The 20702-nt window shown below is 42.1% G+C and overlaps 1 protein-coding gene across 1 annotated transcript in view; it reads right to left on the bottom strand.

Moving 5' to 3' along the window:
- The window catches only part of NUP188 (nucleoporin 188), a 42162-nt gene that overhangs the window by 8367 nt on the left and 13093 nt on the right, over positions 1-20702 (bottom strand). Inside the window, exons 8-29 of the mRNA XM_033122104.1 lie at positions 20570-20689; positions 16267-16478; positions 14984-15098; positions 14150-14350; positions 12617-12706; positions 11993-12058; positions 10905-11024; positions 10219-10345; positions 8428-8580; positions 8096-8222; positions 7797-7884; positions 7626-7702; positions 6808-6922; positions 5575-5695; positions 5381-5447; positions 4486-4614; positions 4027-4166; positions 3104-3210; positions 1866-2072; positions 1577-1746; positions 850-919; positions 356-423 (exon numbers count right to left, since the gene is read on the bottom strand). Of these exons, the coding sequence (XP_032977995.1) occupies positions 356-423; positions 850-919; positions 1577-1746; positions 1866-2072; positions 3104-3210; positions 4027-4166; positions 4486-4614; positions 5381-5447; positions 5575-5695; positions 6808-6922; positions 7626-7702; positions 7797-7884; positions 8096-8222; positions 8428-8580; positions 10219-10345; positions 10905-11024; positions 11993-12058; positions 12617-12706; positions 14150-14350; positions 14984-15098; positions 16267-16478; positions 20570-20689 (2690 nt within the window). The remainder of the gene's footprint in view (positions 1-355; positions 424-849; positions 920-1576; positions 1747-1865; positions 2073-3103; positions 3211-4026; positions 4167-4485; positions 4615-5380; positions 5448-5574; positions 5696-6807; positions 6923-7625; positions 7703-7796; positions 7885-8095; positions 8223-8427; positions 8581-10218; positions 10346-10904; positions 11025-11992; positions 12059-12616; positions 12707-14149; positions 14351-14983; positions 15099-16266; positions 16479-20569; positions 20690-20702) is intronic.

Raw genomic sequence — 20702 nt, 5'->3', positions numbered from 1 at the left:
AGGCAGAGAAAGCAACCTCACATGGGCTTAAAGGCAGACGGCTCCAATCCCTCCAAAGCGGGGGGCTCAGACTTCTCGCTCAACATAATGGGTTAGGCTGACGTCTTTTCCAGGACTCCTCCTCCATGAAATCCCAAGCACATGGAGTTTGCTTCACAATAACTCTTTCTGACAATCATAAATGCCATCAATGGATTGGCCAGGGACTCAGCTCAGTGGCCCTCCATAAATGGCCCCAAACCAGCTCTCTCCTCTGCCTTGGCTCGTACAGCCACACACCCAGTGGTAGACCACCATGGCCGCCTCTCCCTCCCCCACACACTTAAGTAAAATCTCAAAAAGGGAAAGGACTCACTTAACTACATAGTATATCTCCAAGCAGATTATCTTCATGATTAGGGCACAGGTCTCCAGGATGCTGGGCTGTGGAGGGGCAGAGCAGAGCAGACACCGATCATGAGGAGAACCTCTTCCCTGGTGTCCCCGCAGAAAGGGACCCAACACTCAGGAAACAAGAAAGCACATTCCCTATCAAATGTGAGTGGGCACCTGACTTGCAAGGGCAGAAGCATCAGTTCCACATGTCTCTGAGTGTGTGGAGAAGACCATGGAGCCATCAACACAGAGCGTGACATGCCACTTTCCTTCCCAAAGCATCACAGGGAGAGGAAGCAAGCATTTCTCTGAGAAAGAAGTTTCGAGTGAAGACAGTATTCTGGTTGTTTAATGAGGGGAGATATCGTTTTCTACAGCTACCTCCGTTTTCTACAGCTACCTTTCTATCAGTCTCACAGCCCAGCCTTTCCTCCAAAGGATTTCGGTCTCTGTCCCCGCTCCACAATGGCTTACCTCAGATGTTTCTGAGGGAGGAGAAAGGGTTCCAAACAGTGGACTGGTTAAATTCTCCCAAAACTTGGGTCTAAAAAGAAAACACATGTTGTAAATCACACTTTCTCTCCCATGGTCCTTTCTCCCTTCTCCACCTCTCTTTGGTGGTTACTTCACCATAGTTTACCAGTCCCAATCCTGCCATGTGTCTCAAAGGCCATTTGCTCCTACAGAAATGTAAAGGGTTCCACAGATAAAATTATGTTTTCCTCTTAAGAAACACAATTGTAGGTTGTAGAGTTGACCAATAAAAACTCTCATGGTTCACTCCACTGTTCATTTCCAATAGTCCCCTAAAGATGAGTGAGGAGGGAAAGGAGGCAAGACTCCCCTGGTTAGCCTTTCTGAAGTTCCTTCCCTTTGTGCAAACAGGGTCCAAGACAAAAGGTTGTTTCATTCGGTTGCACAACTTGATCAAGCCACATTCATTTGAATCTACTGTTTCTCAAAACAATGGGCTGGGGTTGGCAGAACGCACGAACACAAAAGGTGGGAACTCTACAGAGAACATATCTTTACCTAGGAGTAAAGATGACACCTGCTGGTGGCAGCATTAAAAAGAGAACAGCGGAGTGAAACCCGCACTTGCCTACCCAGGCACTACTAAGCATTTTTTGTGCAGATGCTCAGTGATCTGTCACAACAAACCTCGAGACAAGGACACGCGCTCTGGAGGAGTCGGACTCACTTGGTTCTGAGGACCAGCATGGCACTGTCCCGCCGGTCCTGCCACAGCGCATGCAGGAAGGCAATGGCTGCACGATGCAGAAGGGGCGGGCACCAGTAGCGGTCCTGCTGCTGGGAATCAATCAGGTCCAGCACCGCGTGGAGGCAGCTCCAAACCCCAAGGCTGAATTCCTGCACGAGGGTCAGGCGAGAGTTCAGGACCGTGGCCGCTGCCAGCAAGCACACGAGCAGGGCCCAGCACCCACCTATGAGGGAGCCGTCTCCCAGCTTCATCCCCGGTGCAGGCTCACCTTGGAACCATCACTGCCATCCTTCACCTCCAGATTCAGAAACAGCTCAATGAGGCCTGGCTGAGTCTCTACTGCAACGGTGAGGAACTCCAGGATCATGACTTTGATGCGCATGTCCTCAATCTTGCTCTGCAGTCGGGTCAGGAAGGCGTCGCGAATGGCAGCCGCGTCATTGCCCAGGCAGGCGTACACTGACATTGGGGCCACCTGGTGGAGACCGGGACACACAGGCTCAGAGCGCTCCTTCCAGAAAAACCAAACGGCTCCTGCAGGAGAGTGCTGGAGAACTCTCAGAAAACGGGCAGAAAGGGAAAATCATCCAGACACACAGCTCTGGGTTAAAAGGGACATCACCCCAAAGTATATCACAAGATGCCCAACAATTCACAGGAGAAACAATGATCAACATCATCAAAAGATGTGCAACCTCTCTCGTGGTTAAATATATGCAGAGTAAAAACCGAGATAATATTGTGTTGCCTACTTGATTAGCAAAGATTAAAAAACTGATGAAGCCACTGTGGCAAGGATACAAGACTTTGTGTTAGGGGTATAAACTGTTACAATCCTTTTTGGAGGACAATTTGGAAATGTCTAATACAAATTTAAACGTTCACTGACATCTATCTCATTTTTAGGAACTGTAAACAAAAGTTTACAGAGTTCTGTGGGTAACAATGTTCAGTACAGCACTGTTTATTAGTGTCACGGTGAGAGAGATAAATTAGGACGCATCCTTTATATGGCATGCCATGCAAGCATTAGAGATAATGAAGTAGCTCCAAATGTGCCCACATGGCAAGACTGTAAGATATGGTGTTAAATGAAGAAAGCGAGTCATAAAAACAGTATGTAGAGTGGAATTCTACTTTTGTAGACAGCAAAAGCGCACACGCAAACACCCTTTAATATATAAGAGCAATGCATACCAACCTGCTCACAGGGATCTCGAGGGGATCATAGGCTACCTTAACTTTCTATGTTACATTTATCTGTAACGTTTAAATAAATATTTAAAAATGAGTATGTATGTTGCAATCAGGAAAAAAAAAATCCCTCATAAAACACAGTGTGTGTGTGTGTGTGTGTGTGTGTGTGTGTGTGTGTGTACACACACACGGCTATGTCACTTTAAAAGTCAGAGAAGACCAAGTCAGCTGCTTCTCTTAGGAGAAGGCAAGAGTGGTCCCAGGCAAAGTCAGTTTTCTGGGGCTTTGGTTTCTTAAGTGGGATCCTACCGTGGCCAGACGTTTCAGCAGCTGGATGGCAAGACGTGGCAAGGCAGGGTCATGTTTGTGGTAGATGTACTTGGCAAGAACAGCAATGAGGTTGTTCCCATGGGCACCTGAAGACGCACAGGAAGCAGTTAGATACCAAGTGTCCCTGATTCAAGTTCTTAAGAGAGGCTGATGTCCAAAAGGCTCACAGATGTGAGGGGATGAGCCTCAAGTACTTGGAGGACCAGAGCGAATCCAGATGGCCACATCATTTTCTTTTTTCAGTAGCCAAGAGGATAAGCAGGATTTGGGGGTTCACTAAGAGCAGAAATACATTCTGAAGAAAATAAAATAGGTTGTCTTTTACCAAATAGGTTAGAAAAAGACATCACACTGAAGCATTGCACTGAAATGCAAAAATCATAAAAACCCCGAATGATATAGCTAGAATAGGTCTTAGACCTTATCCAAAAACCTACTTGAAAATGAGGAAAATGGGTCCCAAAAAGATTAAATGAGTAGTTTCAGGTCAAAGAATAGTAACAGTCAATACTTAAAACAAAAACTTCTCTCCATGTTTTACAGGACGTAATCTTCATTATAATCTTATATGGTAGATACTACTATTATCCCCTTTTTAGAGACAAGAAACATGAGGCAGACTTGTTCAATAATGCGCCCAAGGTCACACAGCTGATCATAGCCAAAATTTGAACCACGGCAGTCTGACTTTGAACATGAGTCTTAACTATTATTCTGTCATCAGTAGGAAGCAGAAATGAAGTATGATCCAGTCTTCCTGTTTCTATGTCCAGGATGGAAGCTGGTGATCATCCCCAAATTTCCTTATGGAGTTAATCGGAAAATACTGCCGACGTCTATAAACACAGCCTGAAGTATAGACTTATAGCAGAAACGTTGCTGAACGGAAAAGAAGTACATACCATGTTGTGTGAGAGCCTGCTCCAGGGGAGACACCACATTAGAAGGAGGTTTCAGCCGAATAACATTGTTGGTGACGGAGAATGCAAGTTTCACTGTCTTGATCAGCAGCTGGCCCTGCCCGTGGCCCTCTGCCTCATCACTAGGGTGCCAAACAGAAACCAAAGTTGATTCAGACGACATGATGTCATTCCTAACATATGTGCTCTCATGAATTAGATTCCAACAATCATCCCAGAGTTCAACAGCTCCTGCCAGAGGTTCCAAACTAGGAGAGAGGAGGGGTCATCAACTCCCTTTGCTATGTGCCAGTCTATACAGCACCACGAGGTGACATAAAGGCTACGTTCTAGGAGGAAAAAGGTTCTCTTTAAAAAGCTACTGCGCGCTCATTTAAACTGAAGCTCTTAGAACATGGAGCCACAATAAAGGTACAGGGGTAAGGGCAGAGGGAGTCCTACCTGCGGGGCTGAGCAGCCATCACCATGTCGATGGTGTCCACGCCGATCCCCATGATATTGATAACCGTCTGTCCGGCTTCTGTGTAGGCCAGGCTGCAGATGCAGAGAGACTGCAGGCTGGGGGTGTGGCTGGAAGACAGATGCATTCTGAGTTACCTGGGAGCCGCCAAATTATTACTGGAAGGAAAAGGCATTGTCCAAACCTAACCAACTGGACATGAGTGACACAGATCAGCTCTCTTTGCCAGATGAAAGCACTCTGATCACTTTCCTTACATAGACATGATGTTAAAGATCATCCTGAGAAACGATCTAAATGTCCATCAGTTAATGGATATGTTTACTGAAATGAATTGTGATTAATCCACACAATGGAATGCATGGAACCATTAAAACAAGACAGAACTATATGTAGTGGCACGGGAATAGTTACAGAGCAATTAGCAAGCAGAAGAAAAAACCTAGAATACACACTAAATTGTTAATAGTCATCGCCAGAAAACAGGTTTACAAAGGGCATTTTGCACTGACTATTTTCCAACGAACATACATAACTTTTGTAAAGATCATAAAATATGGTGTCTGTGTGTGTGTGTGTGTGTGTGTGTGTGTGTGTAACAATCTTATTGGGAACAATCTCATCCCTACTTCATTTGTTCTTCTCCTCCACAGGGAGAAAGGAGGAACAGTCTAGTGAAAAGCAAATTGAAAAATAAAAGTAAATAAATAAATAAAATAAAAATTGAAAAAAAAGAAAGCAAATCAACCTCCAGAGTACTGAGCTGTGGGCTCAGCCTCTGAAGGATGACATGGCTCTGCAGCAGAAGCCCACGTCTTCTCTTGGCCAGTGGCAGCATCCAAGAGTACCAGGCTCTAGCAATGGGGGTCCTCATACCTGCCGTGCAGGTCTGTCTCATGGCACAGGTTCAGTATCGCATGAATCAGCTCCAGGATCAGGCAACCTGGACTCCGGAAAAAGACACAGGAGTGATGGGGCCTTGTGTGATGACCCTTATCCCAAGAAAGGGAAAGAGAGTTCTCCGGGGAGCCAGAAATCCCTCAGACCTTCGCTGTCCAAGCTTTCCTTACCTATCTGTTCTCTCACACCATGGGAGTTGTAACGCCACTTGTGGTAGCTGGGAAGCATCTCCTTCAGCACAAACATGACACAGGGCACCAGCCCTTGGCTCTGGGTACTACCAAGCTGCCCCTACAAGAAGCCAAGCTGTCAGGGCTATGCCATTTGAGGAAAAGTCAGTTGGTTACTAGAAGTTGAACTTCAAAACCATAGGTCCAAAGGAAATCTGGGCAAATCTGAGCCACCAGTGAAAAAAAAGAAACATCAGAACACTCTAGTTCCACTGAGTCCAAGTTATGTGGGTTTCTTTAGCATGAAGGACTAAAAAGATAATGCGACACTGTCAAAAGGCACCTTCATGAGGGAGAGGGATAAAGGCTAAGTCTAGTCAGAAGGGAGGCGCCTTAAACACAAAGGCTACAGGACTGCCGATGAGGGAGAATGCGTTTCATTGTCGTCATCACCAGGCACCGCTGACCTCTACCATCACTGGAACCAGAAAGGAGGTCTGTTCCTCAAAGTTCTTCATTCTAATATTACTTGTTAACATCAGCTTCCTTATTTTAAAAGTGGGAGTTCTTTGTTTATACATAAATATCTGTATCTAAATCACTATCTCTATAAAGGACTCTTCCTATCTTTTTAAGCATTCATTGATTGATTCCTGCAGGCAGGAAATGTACCACGTGCTTTTCACATGTGGCCTCCGCGGGGTAGAGACCACTGATCGTTCCTAGTTTACAGAGGTTCTGTACTTGCCCAAGGTCATGTAGCTAGTAAGTGGTCAACCTGAGATATAAACCTGATTCTGTCTGATTCTAAAATCCATGCTACACCAGTATTTTTCAAACTGAGTTGTGATCCATTACTGAACTGTGAGATCAGCTGATTAGAAAATGTTGCAGTGCGCCTTGTGCAGTCATAGTGTCGGACTGTGAAACTTTGCTTCAGGAATATACATTCACACATGGACACACCGGCATGTGATACAAAAGGTATGTATTACCTTGGGCTACAGTCAAGTTGCTTGACAGTCAGTGTATTATACCACACCGCTTCTAAGTGTTAAACAAATTAACACAGATAAAGCATCTACTATAGAACCTGGCACACAGTAAATACTCAGTACACACAAACTGCTATCACCGTAACTTCAGGACAACTGTCCTGCTGGCAGACAAGATGACAGCAGTAGCAATGGGCAGGGAAAGCATGTCAGATGATTCTACCTGAGCAGATTTTACCTTGACAAGAGTGGTGATCAAGCGCAGAAAGGCAACAGTGACCCCATACTCGCCCTGGGGCTGTTCACTATTCATCAGGAGGTTTCCGTACCCTCCAGCATTCATCCCCTCCGCACTGGGAAACACAGAGGGGAAAATGATGTGGCGATCACAAAGTTTCAAGAAACTGTGATCACAGAACATTCTTGTTATTGTCTAGATCACTTGGGCACAAAACAGGAAAACTCTGCAAAGGAATTAATCAAATTTAGGCAATTTTATACCGAGGGTAAACACTAAGAACTTTTGTTGATATATAACCTCAAGAGGTTTAAAGTGAACAGTCAAATAAACACCAGGAAACTGTCACTGTCTTATATGCAAGAGCAGAAGAGAACACAGGTATAAGATGGCGCGCTGTGCGTTAACAACTGGTCAACCAGGAGAGCTCCAGTAGCCATGAAACAAGGAAAAGGACAGTGACTCTGACTTAAGAAAGGGAAGCCCAGTCTCTGGATCCACATGTCTGGATGCTTGAGGCTGGAAAGTTAATTCCCGAGTACTTAAGGTGGTTGCGACTAGATGAGAAATCTGTCTCTGTCTCTCTCTCTCTGGCTTTAAACACTGTGAAACATCAGCATTGGCCTAGAAGAGAACAGCCTCTGTGCCCCAAGTCACACTGTCTCCTTTGCCTTGTCCTTACTCATCCCTATTTCCAGTCAGAGGGCTTAACAGCCAAGGAGCAGAGAGAGTAAAGGAGCACAGAGAAGCTTCTTTAACGTCTAGCTAGCCTAGACCTAAAATGTCTGATACTCCCAGGGAATATAGACCCAGCTCACCTAATCATCTGACTCATGTTGGAGACCTGGTGGGCCACAAACGGTAAAAATCCTGTGTGACGAAGATCAGTCCAGACCTGAGTAGGAAAAGAAAGAGTCAAATGTCCCTGTGTCCTCAGGTATATACCAAGTGCAACATTTTCTGGCTGTTCAGAAGACATGGTGGCTCACCTTTGCTGGGTTCCGGGCAGCCAGAACAGTCAAGCAATTGACACAAGAAGCAATGACATCCACAGGTGGGGAGATCACTGTCGTTAACCTGGTTGGAGAGCAGTGCACTGTACTCGGTAAAATGAATAATACGACTTGTTCCATTACAAATATTTTCCAGTTCTCTCTTAGCAAGTTCCTCCGCTCAGCAGGGATGTTAAAACAGGAAAGCCCTCATCTGGGGACAGATATCACACCAGGGCTCCCCACAGAGGAACGTGGGGAGGACTTGAACCTCGTGGGTGTGACCAGACACTTACCGCTGCAGCAGCATGTAGATGCGGGACGTGATGGGCAGGAGACAGTCTGCTATTGACAGATCTGTACTGATGACCTTATGGACCAGATCAATGATGGGTTTGACCCGCTGGCAGTGCTGAATCACATCTGAGGGGCAAAAGAGCCTGTGACTTCATGGAAAACAATTCCTTTAAGATCACTGAATAGTCCCTGAGACCCAGAGAAACAAATTACACTAATCGTAATCTGGATGGTTCTGAATTTTATTTTGAAATTCTCTGTCTATCCCCCCAAATCCTCTAAGCATGTCCATTTTTCTTCCCATAGTGATGTCTCCCGAAGCTGACCTCACCTGCAGTGGAAACAACATGAAGGAGCATTTCAATCTCGCAGGTAAAGAGGGTCCAGCTGCTATAGGAGTACTCCCAGCGCACCAGGTAAGCCCTGTCGTCCGGCATGACCTGGCCCACAGTGCCTTGAGGTATGCGAAGGTTTGTTTGACCCCCTAAGGAAGGGAGGAAGAGAAATTAGTTTAACATCTGAGGACACAACAGGAAGAGGTGACTCCTATACCAGACACCAATATTTAATCACAGAGATACACAGGCTCTCTTCCTAGTATGTAACACTGCGCAGCCTTTTCTATTAAAAAGCAAAAAAAGAAAGGAAGGGAGGGAGGGAAAGACGGAAGAAGGGAGAGAGGGAGGGAGGGAGGGGGGAAGGCAGGAAGAAAGAAAGAAAGGGATAAAGAAAGAAAGAACACCCTCTCTCTTGTCATTTGGTAAAGTAAGTCTTTCCATGTGTCTGAAAAACAGCTGAGTGCAGAGAGGTTTCCCATTGAGACGATGACTACAGGAAGATCGCCCTATGGGGCTGTACGTGCCTCAGTCACTGGATAAGTCGGTGCTGATGCCAGGGCTAGAAGAGTAAGGCTGTTCCTTCTACATTTTGCTCCTTGAGCCCCCAGAATAAACATGAGCTGACAAATACTAACTGGTAACTCTTACACACTGCCGGTAGAAAACAAATTGCTGTAACTTTCTTCTACAATTTGGCACTATCTATCCAAAACTTTTTATTTTAAAAAGTTATAAAATATATAGAATATAAAATTTACCATTTTAACAATTTTTAAGTATACAGTCCAGTGGAATTAAGTACATTCACATTGTTGTGCAACCATCCATCATCACCATCCACCTAAAGAACTTTTTTCATCTTGCAAAACTGAAACTCTGTCCATTAACCAATGACTCCCTATTCTCCCATTTCCTCAGCCCCCATCAACCACCAATCTACTTTCTATCTCTGAATTTGGCTACTCTGAGTACCTCATATGAGTGGAATCACACAGTATTTATCCTTTTGTGACTCTTATTCACTTAGCATGTCTTCTAATTCTCCCATGTTATATCGTGTCAGAATTCCCTTTCTTTTTAAGGCTGAATAATAATTCCACTGTGTGTGTGTGTGTGTGTGTGTGTGCGCGTGTGTGTGTGTGTTGTGTATACACATTTTGTTAATCTATTTCATGCATCGGTGGAATGGACATGTATTTAAAATTTTTATTGTGTGGACACTTTTACCCAACAATCCCACTTTGGGGATTCCATGTACTGAAAGCACCAGTACATAAGGGTACCAAACGTAGCACTGTTTATAGTGGCAAAAACCTGACCTGGCCTAAATATCCTTTAGAAGGGGAAAGATGAAAAATTATGGAACATCAGAATAATTATGTAGTTACTAAAAAGAATGAGTCAGATCGATATGTAATCATAGCAGCTTGGAGAATGAATTTGTGAGAGTATACAGAATTGTATAAAAAGACACATCAAACTCAACATTGATTATCTGATGGAGACAGGTCTGAAGAGAGAGTAACTTTTTAAAATGCATCTCTGCATTGTTTCCCTTGTTACACTGAAATGCATTATTTTTAAAATACAGAAATCTAATGATGTAAAAAAGTAAGAAACTGACTAATAATTTATCAACAAATCAACAAGCACAGTGGAGATGAAAAGGAATGGCTTTAAAGGTAACTTGCATGAAATAATTAAAACAGCAGTGAGGTATAAACAGATGAGGCCCAACAGGCCGGTGGGACAGAAGCTACTGAAACAGGGGCTCCTTATCTTACCAAGGGGGTAAAGGAGTTTGGGTGTTTGCCTCCGCCAGAGAGTTCCATCTTCATGGGAGATCACGTCATGGGGCTTGTGCTTATAAAGTTCATTGTAGAAAGACATCTTATCCAAGAAACTATACACCTGCCAACATGCAGAAAAAAACGCAGCCACACATTAACCTAAGGGACATGAAAAGGGTCCAACATCTGCCTTTATGCTTTTGGCCAGACTGTGTACCATATGTGAAGACTCTCAAACCTCTCACAAACCCACCACTGTGCCTCTTCTTGGAATTGCCACTGCACCCCTTGCCAAAATCTTCACCATTCTTTAACGCCCACTCAAGAACCCCCCACTCCAGAGACAGTTGCCTCTCCTGAACACTATGGTCTTTACTACTCGAATGACATTTACTATATACCACCTAGCTTTATTAGTTACTTATTTCTTATCTCAATTCATCTCTGCCAATTAGAAATTAAGGAACTTTATGTTTTGTCTTATTTGCACAGTATCTACAATAGGTACTTAATAAAAAACATTTTCATTTAATTTTATAGAATTAAGTCACTATCTTTGGCATTTTTCATTCAATTTCAGACTAATTCTTGTCATGGCAGGGGGATATCAATGTGGAAAGCAAAAAGGTTTCCTGAAAAACATCTCCCACTCTCTTTGGGCATCTAACTGAACAACCTACCTTTTTGGCAGTAGACTTCCCTGATACGAGGGCTCGCAGCAACTGCAGGAGTGGGGAGAGGAGATGGGGGAACATTCCACATACACTGTCCAGAATGATTCCAAGACCAGAGGTTGGCTCCTATGGCGGACGGGGAGAAGTCACTGACCTTCACGTTATCTACAAATTAACAATCTCCGAATTGCCCAACAATCATAAGAAAATCTATAATTAATCCTTTTCTTTAGGCAGCCTCCCTAATGATTTAAGACTTCCATATTTCCACTGGAAAAAGCTATCAACAACTGATTTGATCAGGACCAGAAAAAAGATTGCTACTACTGCCTGCAGTGACCTCTTCCCCGTTGTCCTCTCTTTAGGAAGACATTGTTCACTTTTGCATGACATGTTTCCACTAAAGCGAAAAGAACCCAACATGTCAGCATTAGCTACCCTACAAAGCAACAGATGCTGAATCTAAACATGATTTCATACCAGTTTCTCCCAGGAACACTGTGATTCTGTAAGACAGAATAGCATCTCAGGAAAAAGGACAAGATATACAGGCAGATCCGTCAGGACAAACTACAAGTACAGACTTATTCATCAGCTGGACCTAGAGGCTGGAGGCTACTGGGAATGTTAAGACTAAGTCCTGCTGAGAAACTGTTCTCTGCCAAATTCTTACTCTAACCAGTCACAGTATACTCTGACAACTCATAGGACACGCTTACCACCCCCCAATAGCACCTTCAAGAGTTACAGCAATACTGGTGCCTGAGACTTCCAGTGTGCAAACAGACTTGGTGGGGAGGACAGATAACACACCAGTTAATAATGTGGGCGACAGACTCAGGTCAGACAGAACTGGATCCCGATCCTGGCTGTCCGTCTAGTGAGGTGACCTTGGGCAAGTCACTTCACATTTCTGAGCATCACTTGTCCTCATAAGCAAAATGGTGATGATAATACTATCTACATAGATTTTTGTAAAGATGAAACGAGAAATAAACAGGAATGCTTAGTATAAGACCTATCACAAAGTAAGTGCTTGATCAATTTTTTTGCTACAGAGAATACCATAGCATGACTCTCTCTGACATACTTACTGTTCCCCAGAATAGTTCTGGAAGAGAAGGATCTGCCAAGACTTCACATGCTGTGTCAATTACATCCTGTTGGGAGAAGAATATTTATTAGCACCCGCAGATGTTTAGGACAGATGCACTACAGAGTAAAAAAATGAGGTTACAAAACAGTACACATATTGTGATTCCATTTCTAGAGTATTATTATATTTGATGTATGTATATATGCAGAAAATGTTTGGAAGGCAACACATCAAAATGTTAATAGAGGTTATCCTATGTGGTGGGATTACACATTTTTACCAGCACTTTCTGATTCTTGTACCATAAATATGTATCATTTCAAATATATGGTGACGGAAGGAGAACTAACTCTGGGTGGTGAACACACAATGGGATTCATAGATGATGTATTACAGAATTGCACACCTGAAATCTATGTAACTTTACTAACAATTGTCACCCCAATAAACTTTAATTAAAAAAAATGTATCATTTGCATAATACAATATATGAAACTAACAGCAATAGGCAAATTACATGTAAGGCATCTGGGTGTGTGTTTTATCAGCTCCAAAGCGGTACCTTAGGGCTATGATTGCAAAGCTGGGTAGCGTAGACAGCCTCACGAAACCAGACACTGACCTGCTGATTGCCCAGTGTGTGCAGTTCCAGCGAGGTCAGAACAAAAGACAGGAGTCCGTAGACACACATGCATGCGGTGCTGGTGGTGCACTGTAATGGCGAAGGAGTTGGTGAGTAATTCTGGGCAACCCAGATTCAGCATAACCCTATCACATTAATACAGGCCCTGAGAACAAACGGGAAGGGAGTATGAGGTTTCACCCTTTTCCTAATTTTGTCCCAAGATCAGAAAGACAAAGGGAGAAAAGAAAAAGCAGGAACCACAAATATTGCAAGACAGTCAAGAATAAAATCAAGGGGCGGCCAGATGGCTCAGTTGGTTAGAGCGCGAGCTCTGAGCAAAAGGACTGCCGGTTCGATTCCCACATGGGCCAGTGAGCTGCGCCCTCTGCAACTAGAGTGAAGACAACGACCTGCCACTGAGCTGCCGCTGAGCTCCCAGGCGGCCGGATGGCTCAGCTGGTTGGCGTACGTGCTCTCAGCAACAAGGTTGGCAGTTCGACTCCCGCATGGGATGGTGGGCTGCGCCCCCTGCAACTAAGATTGAACATGGCACCTTGAGCTGAGCTGCCACTGAGCTCCCGGATGGCTCAGTTGGTTAGAGCGCCTGCTCGCAACAAGGTTGCTGGTTTGACTTCCAGATGGGATGGTAGGCTGCGCCCCTCGCAACTAGATTAAAAACAGCAACTGGACTTGGAGCTGAGCTGCACCCTCCGCAACTAAGATTGAAAGGACAACAACTTGTCTTGGAGCTGATGTGTCCTGGGAAAAAACACACTGTTCCTCAATAAAGTCCTGTTTCCCTTCCCCAATAAAATCTTTTAAAAAAAAAGAATAAAATCAAAAGGGAACCATTTTCAAAATGACTGAAATTTTCATAGGGAAGAAAACCACCTCCAGCCTATAGAAAGGATAGTCTCTATGTGCTGATATGAATGATGCAGCTGCCTGAACTGTCACCAAGATAAATCAACCGGTGCCGACAAATGGGGACAGTTGGCTGAGGTTTCATTTTAGCATGTCAAAACAAGCTGACTAAACTGTGCCATTCAAATTAAGCCCCAACACAACACTCAAGAGATTTGCTAATACATCCTGTTACAGCTGAATAAGCTCCCAAAGCAGGAGTATCTTCTAGGAGATATACTACACTGCGTAGTATACGCATATACTACACTGACAGAGAGTCAGACACAGTGGGTTCCAACCGTACCCACCACCAAGTGGCAATTATTGCCAATTATTACTCCTGTGGGCAAACTTCATCTGCTTGAGTCTCCATTTCCTAATGTATAAAACAGGATGATGATCCACAGGGCAAAGAAGTGTTGCAAGGATGAACTACGAGACTGTATAGAAAATGCCGAGCAGTGTCTGGTCATAACGGGGGCTCTGTAAAGGTCAGTTACTACCTTACCATCATTACCCATGTCACTATCACAATTATTATTACTATTACCCCGAGTCATTAATGAGCTTCTGCCCTGCTCTTTGCCCATTCTCACGCTCAAACACCAATAGCCTGAGCCTCACATCATTTCCCCCACTGGCCAGTGAGCGGAGCAGTCGGGTCAAGTACTGAAATACGTTCAGCTGGATGGCCGTGCCACCTATCTTCCGGACAACACTGCTCGTCTCTTCTGGATTCAGGGTGTGACGGAGGAGAGCCCAGGCTAAAAGCACTGGAGCATGATGTGGAATGTCCCCAAAGGTCAACATCAAACGGTCCATATCCTAATGAGAAAAGAAAACAACAGCTGTGTCACTAAACAGAAAGGATCAAGAGCCCTCCACAGATTCTTCATCATGCGTCATGTGTCTTCCATTTATCCACAGGGCCCCTCTCTCCCATTCTGGTATTTTACTCTTCCCAAACCCCCAGCCGCCTCACTAATAAACCCCTCAGGTCCTCTTCCCTTTACCCACAATTTTTTTCTTCGGATCCTAAGCAGTCTTAATCTAATATTATAAAATACATGTTCAAATGGAGACTCTTCAGAAAATGTCCCAATCCTTCTTAAACTTTCTCCGCTCTCTCCTTATTTTCTATCTTTCTAATCATCCCCTATCAAAGTTCTTCCCTATTCTTCTTCTTTCACAGGCTCCATAAATGCAGACAACCCCCAAGGTTCTGTCCTTGGGCCTCTTTTGTCCCTATACCATGTCCCTGAGTGACTCTATTCATTCTTACAGATTCAACGATCAGATAACAAATCTGAGATTTCTTCCAGACCCAATTAACTTCTTAACAACGTAGAATCTCAAATTCCACAAGAGAAAGTTTATGCAGCAGTATAGTTGAGTGGTTAAAAACATACTATAACTATAAAAGGTCTGAAAAAAGAAAAGAGGCTGCTTCAAGTTCACCTGACAAATAAGCCCGTCCTGGGCAAACTGGTGCAGTTCTCTTCTGTCATCCAAAGCACACTTGTGCAAGGATTCAATATCCATACCTTCCACCAAGATAAGGGCACTGAAGTAGCTGAAAAGAAAACGGCATTATGGTGTCATATATTCTACTCTGAACCTCACTGAAGAATAAGGTAACACGTAAGACACTTCAACATCAAAAAAATTATTAATGAGTTATTTTACATTCTTTTTTTCCATACTAAGTCTTCTAAATCCAGTATATATTTTACCCTTCCAGCACATCTCAATTCAACCAGCTACATTTTAAGTGCTTGACAGTCATGTGGCTTGTGCTTACCAAAGCGCAGATCTGAAGGTTTCTAAAGCCACCAATTACATCTGACCCCGATACACTATCTCACTGCTCAAGTGTACATCTTTGTCCACAGAGGGAACAGGTCTCAAAATGTAAATATATCCACTGCCATAAAATTCAAAGTCTACAGATTGATCTTAAAAGAGGGCAGGGAATACAGCTGCCTTGTTTAGCCTGCCTGGTCTTAGCATTTGCAAAGGGCCTGGCCTGCAACAGGTGCTCAACAAATATTTTGTTGAATGAATGGGTGAACCTCTTAGATGAAGACAGGAAGTAAAAGAATAGAATGCAATACTTCCTTGGAGAGAACATGTCCCTCTCAATCCCAGTCTTTACTCCCTGTATGACCTGGAACATGGCAGCACACCCATCTATTTCTCCACCTCCCTCTCCCCTTACCCATTCACAGGACACTACCCATCAATGCTCTAAACCCTGTACAAGTTCTATGGCCTCAATCCATTCACTTACCCATCAATGCTCTAAACCCTGTATGAGTTCTACCGTGTTTCTCCGAAAATACGAACTAGCCGGATAATCAGCTCTAACGCGTTTTTGGAGCAAAAATTAACGTAAGACCCGGTATTATATTATATCCTATCATATCATATACTATATTAGACCCGGTCTTATATTATACTAAAATAAGACCAGGTATTATATTACATTATATTACATATTATATTTTATATTATATTATACCATACTATATTATACGATACTATATTATATAAGACCCGGTCTTGTATTATAATAAAAAATGACCGGGTCTTATATTAATTTTTGTTCCAAAAGACGCATTAGAGCTGACTGTCCGGCTAGGTCTTATTTTCGGGGAAACACGGTATGACCTTCGTCCATTCACTAACCATCAATGCTCTAAACCCTATACGAGTTCTGTGTCTTTGGTCCATTTACTTACCCAATCCTACCCATAAAGGGATCCACGGTCTCATCCACCAGATGCCTGTTGGTCTGCCTGTTACCAAATCCTTGCTCTTTAAACATCTTGGTTAATACCAAGAGGTCACTAGGTGCCATCTCAAAGTACGCATAATAAAGGAAAATAATTTCTAGCAGCATGGACTGTTCCCGAAGGCACTGAACAAACCAGCGAGACACCTGGCGCTCAGTCTGTACAACCAATGAAGAAAAAATGGGAGAAATAATGTCAGACTTATTTAAATCGTTTTCCCCCTTCTTCTTCCTCCCCCTCCCCCAACTCCGGTTCAAGCCGTTGTTTCTCAGTCTAGTTGCATAGGACACAGCACCCTAGCCCAAGCTGGTATTGTGAGCCTTGCCCCGCCCCCCACTCCATTGAGGTAGTTGGCCACTCATAGCAGCTCATGGCAGCACACCGTAGCCCACGACAGCACAGCAGCTCATGCCGACCTCCAGCTGCTCACAGCAGCCCAGCTCCAGGGAGAGCCACTGTTCACAATCTTAGCTATAGAGGGCGCAGCTCACTGGCCCATGTGGGAATCCAACCAGCGGGCGTTAGGCGCACAGCGCTCCAACCACCTGAGCTACCAGGCCGGCCCTTATTTAAATTTTTAAAGTTATTTTTATTAGGTAATATATGTATAGTAGTCTCCTGTATATACAGGGGACACATACCAAGACACCCAGTAGATGCCTGAAACTGCAGATGGTACTGAACCCCATATACACTAGGATTTTTCCTATGCATACACACCTATGATGAAGTTTAATTTATAAATTTGGCACAGTATGAATATTAACAATAACTAAGAATAAAATACAACAATTATAAAAATATATGACAATAAAAGTTATGTGAATGTGGAATTACGTAAAATAAGAGTTACTTGAAACAAGCACTGTGACGCCATGATGGTCGTCTGATAACTGAGGCTACTATGTGACGGACAGGCAGGTCTTGTACATAGTGTGAATGTGTTGGACAAAGGGATGGTTCAGTTTCCGGATGGATGGAGTAGAGCAGCTTGAGATTTCACATCACATTATCAGAACGGTGCTCCATTTAAAATATGAATTGTTTATTTCTGGAATTTTCCATTTAGTATTTTTGGACTGCAGTTGAGCATGGGTAGCTGAAACTGAAGAAGGAGGAACTGCAGATATGGGGAAACTAATGTGTAAGGATAGGGTAAAAAAAAGTCTCCCTCCCTACAATTCCTATTGCCCATCCAAAACTCTCCCCAGAGGCAACCACTGTTAGAGGCTTTTGTCTCTCAATCTGTTAATATGCCATATACATTCATTCAATTTATAGTCTGTCTATCCATCCATCAATCCCTGAACTAAATAATATATCACACAAACTACTCTGCACTTTATTTTCACTTAACAATGTATCTTAAAGATTATTTCCTCTAATAGTATTTTAACAATTTCCTTATTTTTCATTTCTTTTTAGAGCTGCATAGTAATCTATCTGCCAGTCCTCTCATTATTTCTAATGTTGCCTAGTACTCTACTGCATGGAAATGCCGTAATTTATTTTAACCAGCCCATTGGGATGGGGATTTAGGTTATTACCAATCTTTTGCTATTAAAATCAATATTATACAACTGACAGAACAATTAGTCAAAAAAATCAATGAAGACATAGAAGATTTAAACAATCTTGACCTGACTGATATTTATAGACCACCACACCCAACTGCTGCCAAATACACATTCTTTTCATGTGAACATGGTACATTCACCAAAACAGATCACATATGATAGGACATAAACTACGGGACATTAAGTTTTAAAAAACTAAAATGATAGAGTATGTTCTTTGATCATAATGGAATCAAACTAAAAATTAATAACAAGAGATCTAAGAAAACATACAATGTTTGGAAATTAAACAACATACTTCTAAATAACACAAGGGTCGAAAACAATCACAACAGAAATTAGAAACTACTTTGAACTGAATGATAATGAAAATACAGCAAATCAAAGTTTGTTGGATAAAGCTAAAAGTAATACTTAAAGCAATATTTATAGCTCTTTATTAAAAAAGATCTAAAATCTGTTATCTAAGTTTCTACCGTAAAAAAATTAAAAAAAAAACACTATACCCAAAGTAAATACATAGAAATATTAAAGAGAAGAAATCAATGAAATATAAAATGGACAAACAATAGAGAAAAATTATGACAAAAACTACCATTATCAGAAATGAGTCAGGAGACATCACTACAGATCCTACAGAGAGTAAAAGAATAGTAAGGCAAATGTTAACAGCTTTCTACAAGTAAATTTGACTACTTAGATGAAATGGACAAATTCCTTGAAAGACACAAATTACCAAAACTGACCCAAGAAGAAACAGAAACTTGAATAGCTCTATATCAACTATAGAAAACAGAATTCAGAATTTAAAACTTTCCCATAAAGAAAACTAGGTTAAAGGGGCCGGGCCCGGCCCGGTGGCTCAGGCGGTTAGAGCTCCGTGCTCCTAACTCCGAAGGCTGCTGGTTCGATTCCCATATGGGCCAGTGGGCTCTCAACCACAAGGATGCCGGTTCAACTCCTCAAGTCTCACAAGGGATGGTGGGCAGCGCCCCCTGCAACTAAAGATTAAACATGGCACCTTGAGCTGAGCTTCCAGTGAGCTCCCTGATGGCTCAGTTGGTTGGAGCGCGGGCTCTCAACCACAAGGTTGCCAGTTCGATTCCTTGAGTCCCTCAAGGGATGGTGGGCTGCGCCCCCTGCAACTAGCAATGGCAACTGGACCTGGAGCTGAGCTGCACCCTCCACAACTAAGACTGAAAGGACAACAACTTGAAGCTGAACGGCACCCTCCACAACTAAGATTCAAAGGACAACAACTTGACTTGGAAAAAAGTCCTGGAAGTATACACTGTTCCCCAATAAAGTCCTGTTCCCCTTCCCCAGTAAAATCTTGAAAAAAAAAAAAGTCTAACCACTATGCTGTACACCTGAAACAAATACAAAATAATATTCAATATCAACTGTAACTGAAAAAAATAAACAATTATATGCTGTTCAAAAAAATAAAAATGCATTTAATGGAAATAAAAAAATTTTTAAAGACTTCTCCAGTCAAAACAAAACTATCTCCCATGTTTTCTTCTAGTACTTTTACAATTGAATTTTAAAAACTTTAAATCATTAATCTATCTAATTGTCTTTTGGTAGAATGTAAGAGATAGAGCTAGTTTAATTTTTCTCCAGATGGCTATCCAGTAGTTCCAGCACCATTTATTGAATAAGCCAACATTTATTTCCCCACTGATCCGAAATGCTGCCTTTATCATACACTAATTCCCTATTAGTATTTTGGTCTTTAGCTATTTATATTACGGTCTCTCATCAGTCTACGAGTATTTATACATGTGCCAATACCATGCTTTAAATTACTGTAGTCTTATTATCTAATAAGTCTTATTATCTAATAAGACTAATTTTCTTTCATTATTTTCCTTTTTCAAAGATTTCCTGGATATTCTTACTTATTTTTCACATGAATTTTAGAATCAGCTTGTCCAGTTCCAAAATAAAAGGCAAAACAAACACTATTTTTGAGGGGATTATTCTAAATTTATAGGTTAACATAAGCAGTACTGACATTCTTATGGTTCTGAATCTTTACATTCAAGAATATGGTTTGTATTTCCACTTGGTTATGATTTATTTTATACCTGTTATAGAATTTTAAAGTTCCCCTCATTTAGATTTCGGACTGTTGTAAACTTATTCCTGAGAAATTTATGCTTTTTTTGCTATTGTAAATGGGCCCTTTTTTTCTATTAAATATTTTAAATAGCTACTATCTGTGTTTTGGTTGAATTGTTTTAATAAACACATCATTTTCAAAACAAAAGATTATAATATGTAATATTATTAATCTATAAATGCAGATTGGTTTAAGATTTAGGATAAAATAATCAGACTAGTGTCATACACTAAACAGACAATCATAATAAAGGGAGATGATATCTTGGGTTTAAGAGTTCCATTAACCCCTAAGAGAATATTTTAGTTAAGAACAGAAAGTAAATTAATTGGATAGACAAAGTCAAGGGAAAAGGTCCAGAATTAAGTACCATTAGTTAAAGTAATGAATGTTTGGATCCATATGACATGTATAAACTTTTCTAAAGAATGATAATCTATAAATGTTTTAAGTTAATAAATGAATAAATAATTTAACTTGGAGCTCTATGAGAAAGGGTATCCGATTCTCCTAAGAATTATAAGAGGGCCCAATAACCACATACCATGAGGTTCCCATGTGTTTCCCATGTTGGTGCTTCAGTTTTATAAAGCTCTTCAAACTGCTGTCTGTATTTTGTAACTAGCTCCTTCTCCAATTTATCAACACAGTCTGCATATTCAACCTTAAAAAAAAAT

Source organism: Rhinolophus ferrumequinum, chromosome 12 (assembly GCF_004115265.2).
Source record: "Rhinolophus ferrumequinum isolate MPI-CBG mRhiFer1 chromosome 12, mRhiFer1_v1.p, whole genome shotgun sequence".
NCBI lineage: Eukaryota > Metazoa > Chordata > Mammalia > Chiroptera > Rhinolophidae > Rhinolophus > Rhinolophus ferrumequinum.
This window is presented reverse-complemented; position numbering and strand designations above follow the sequence as displayed.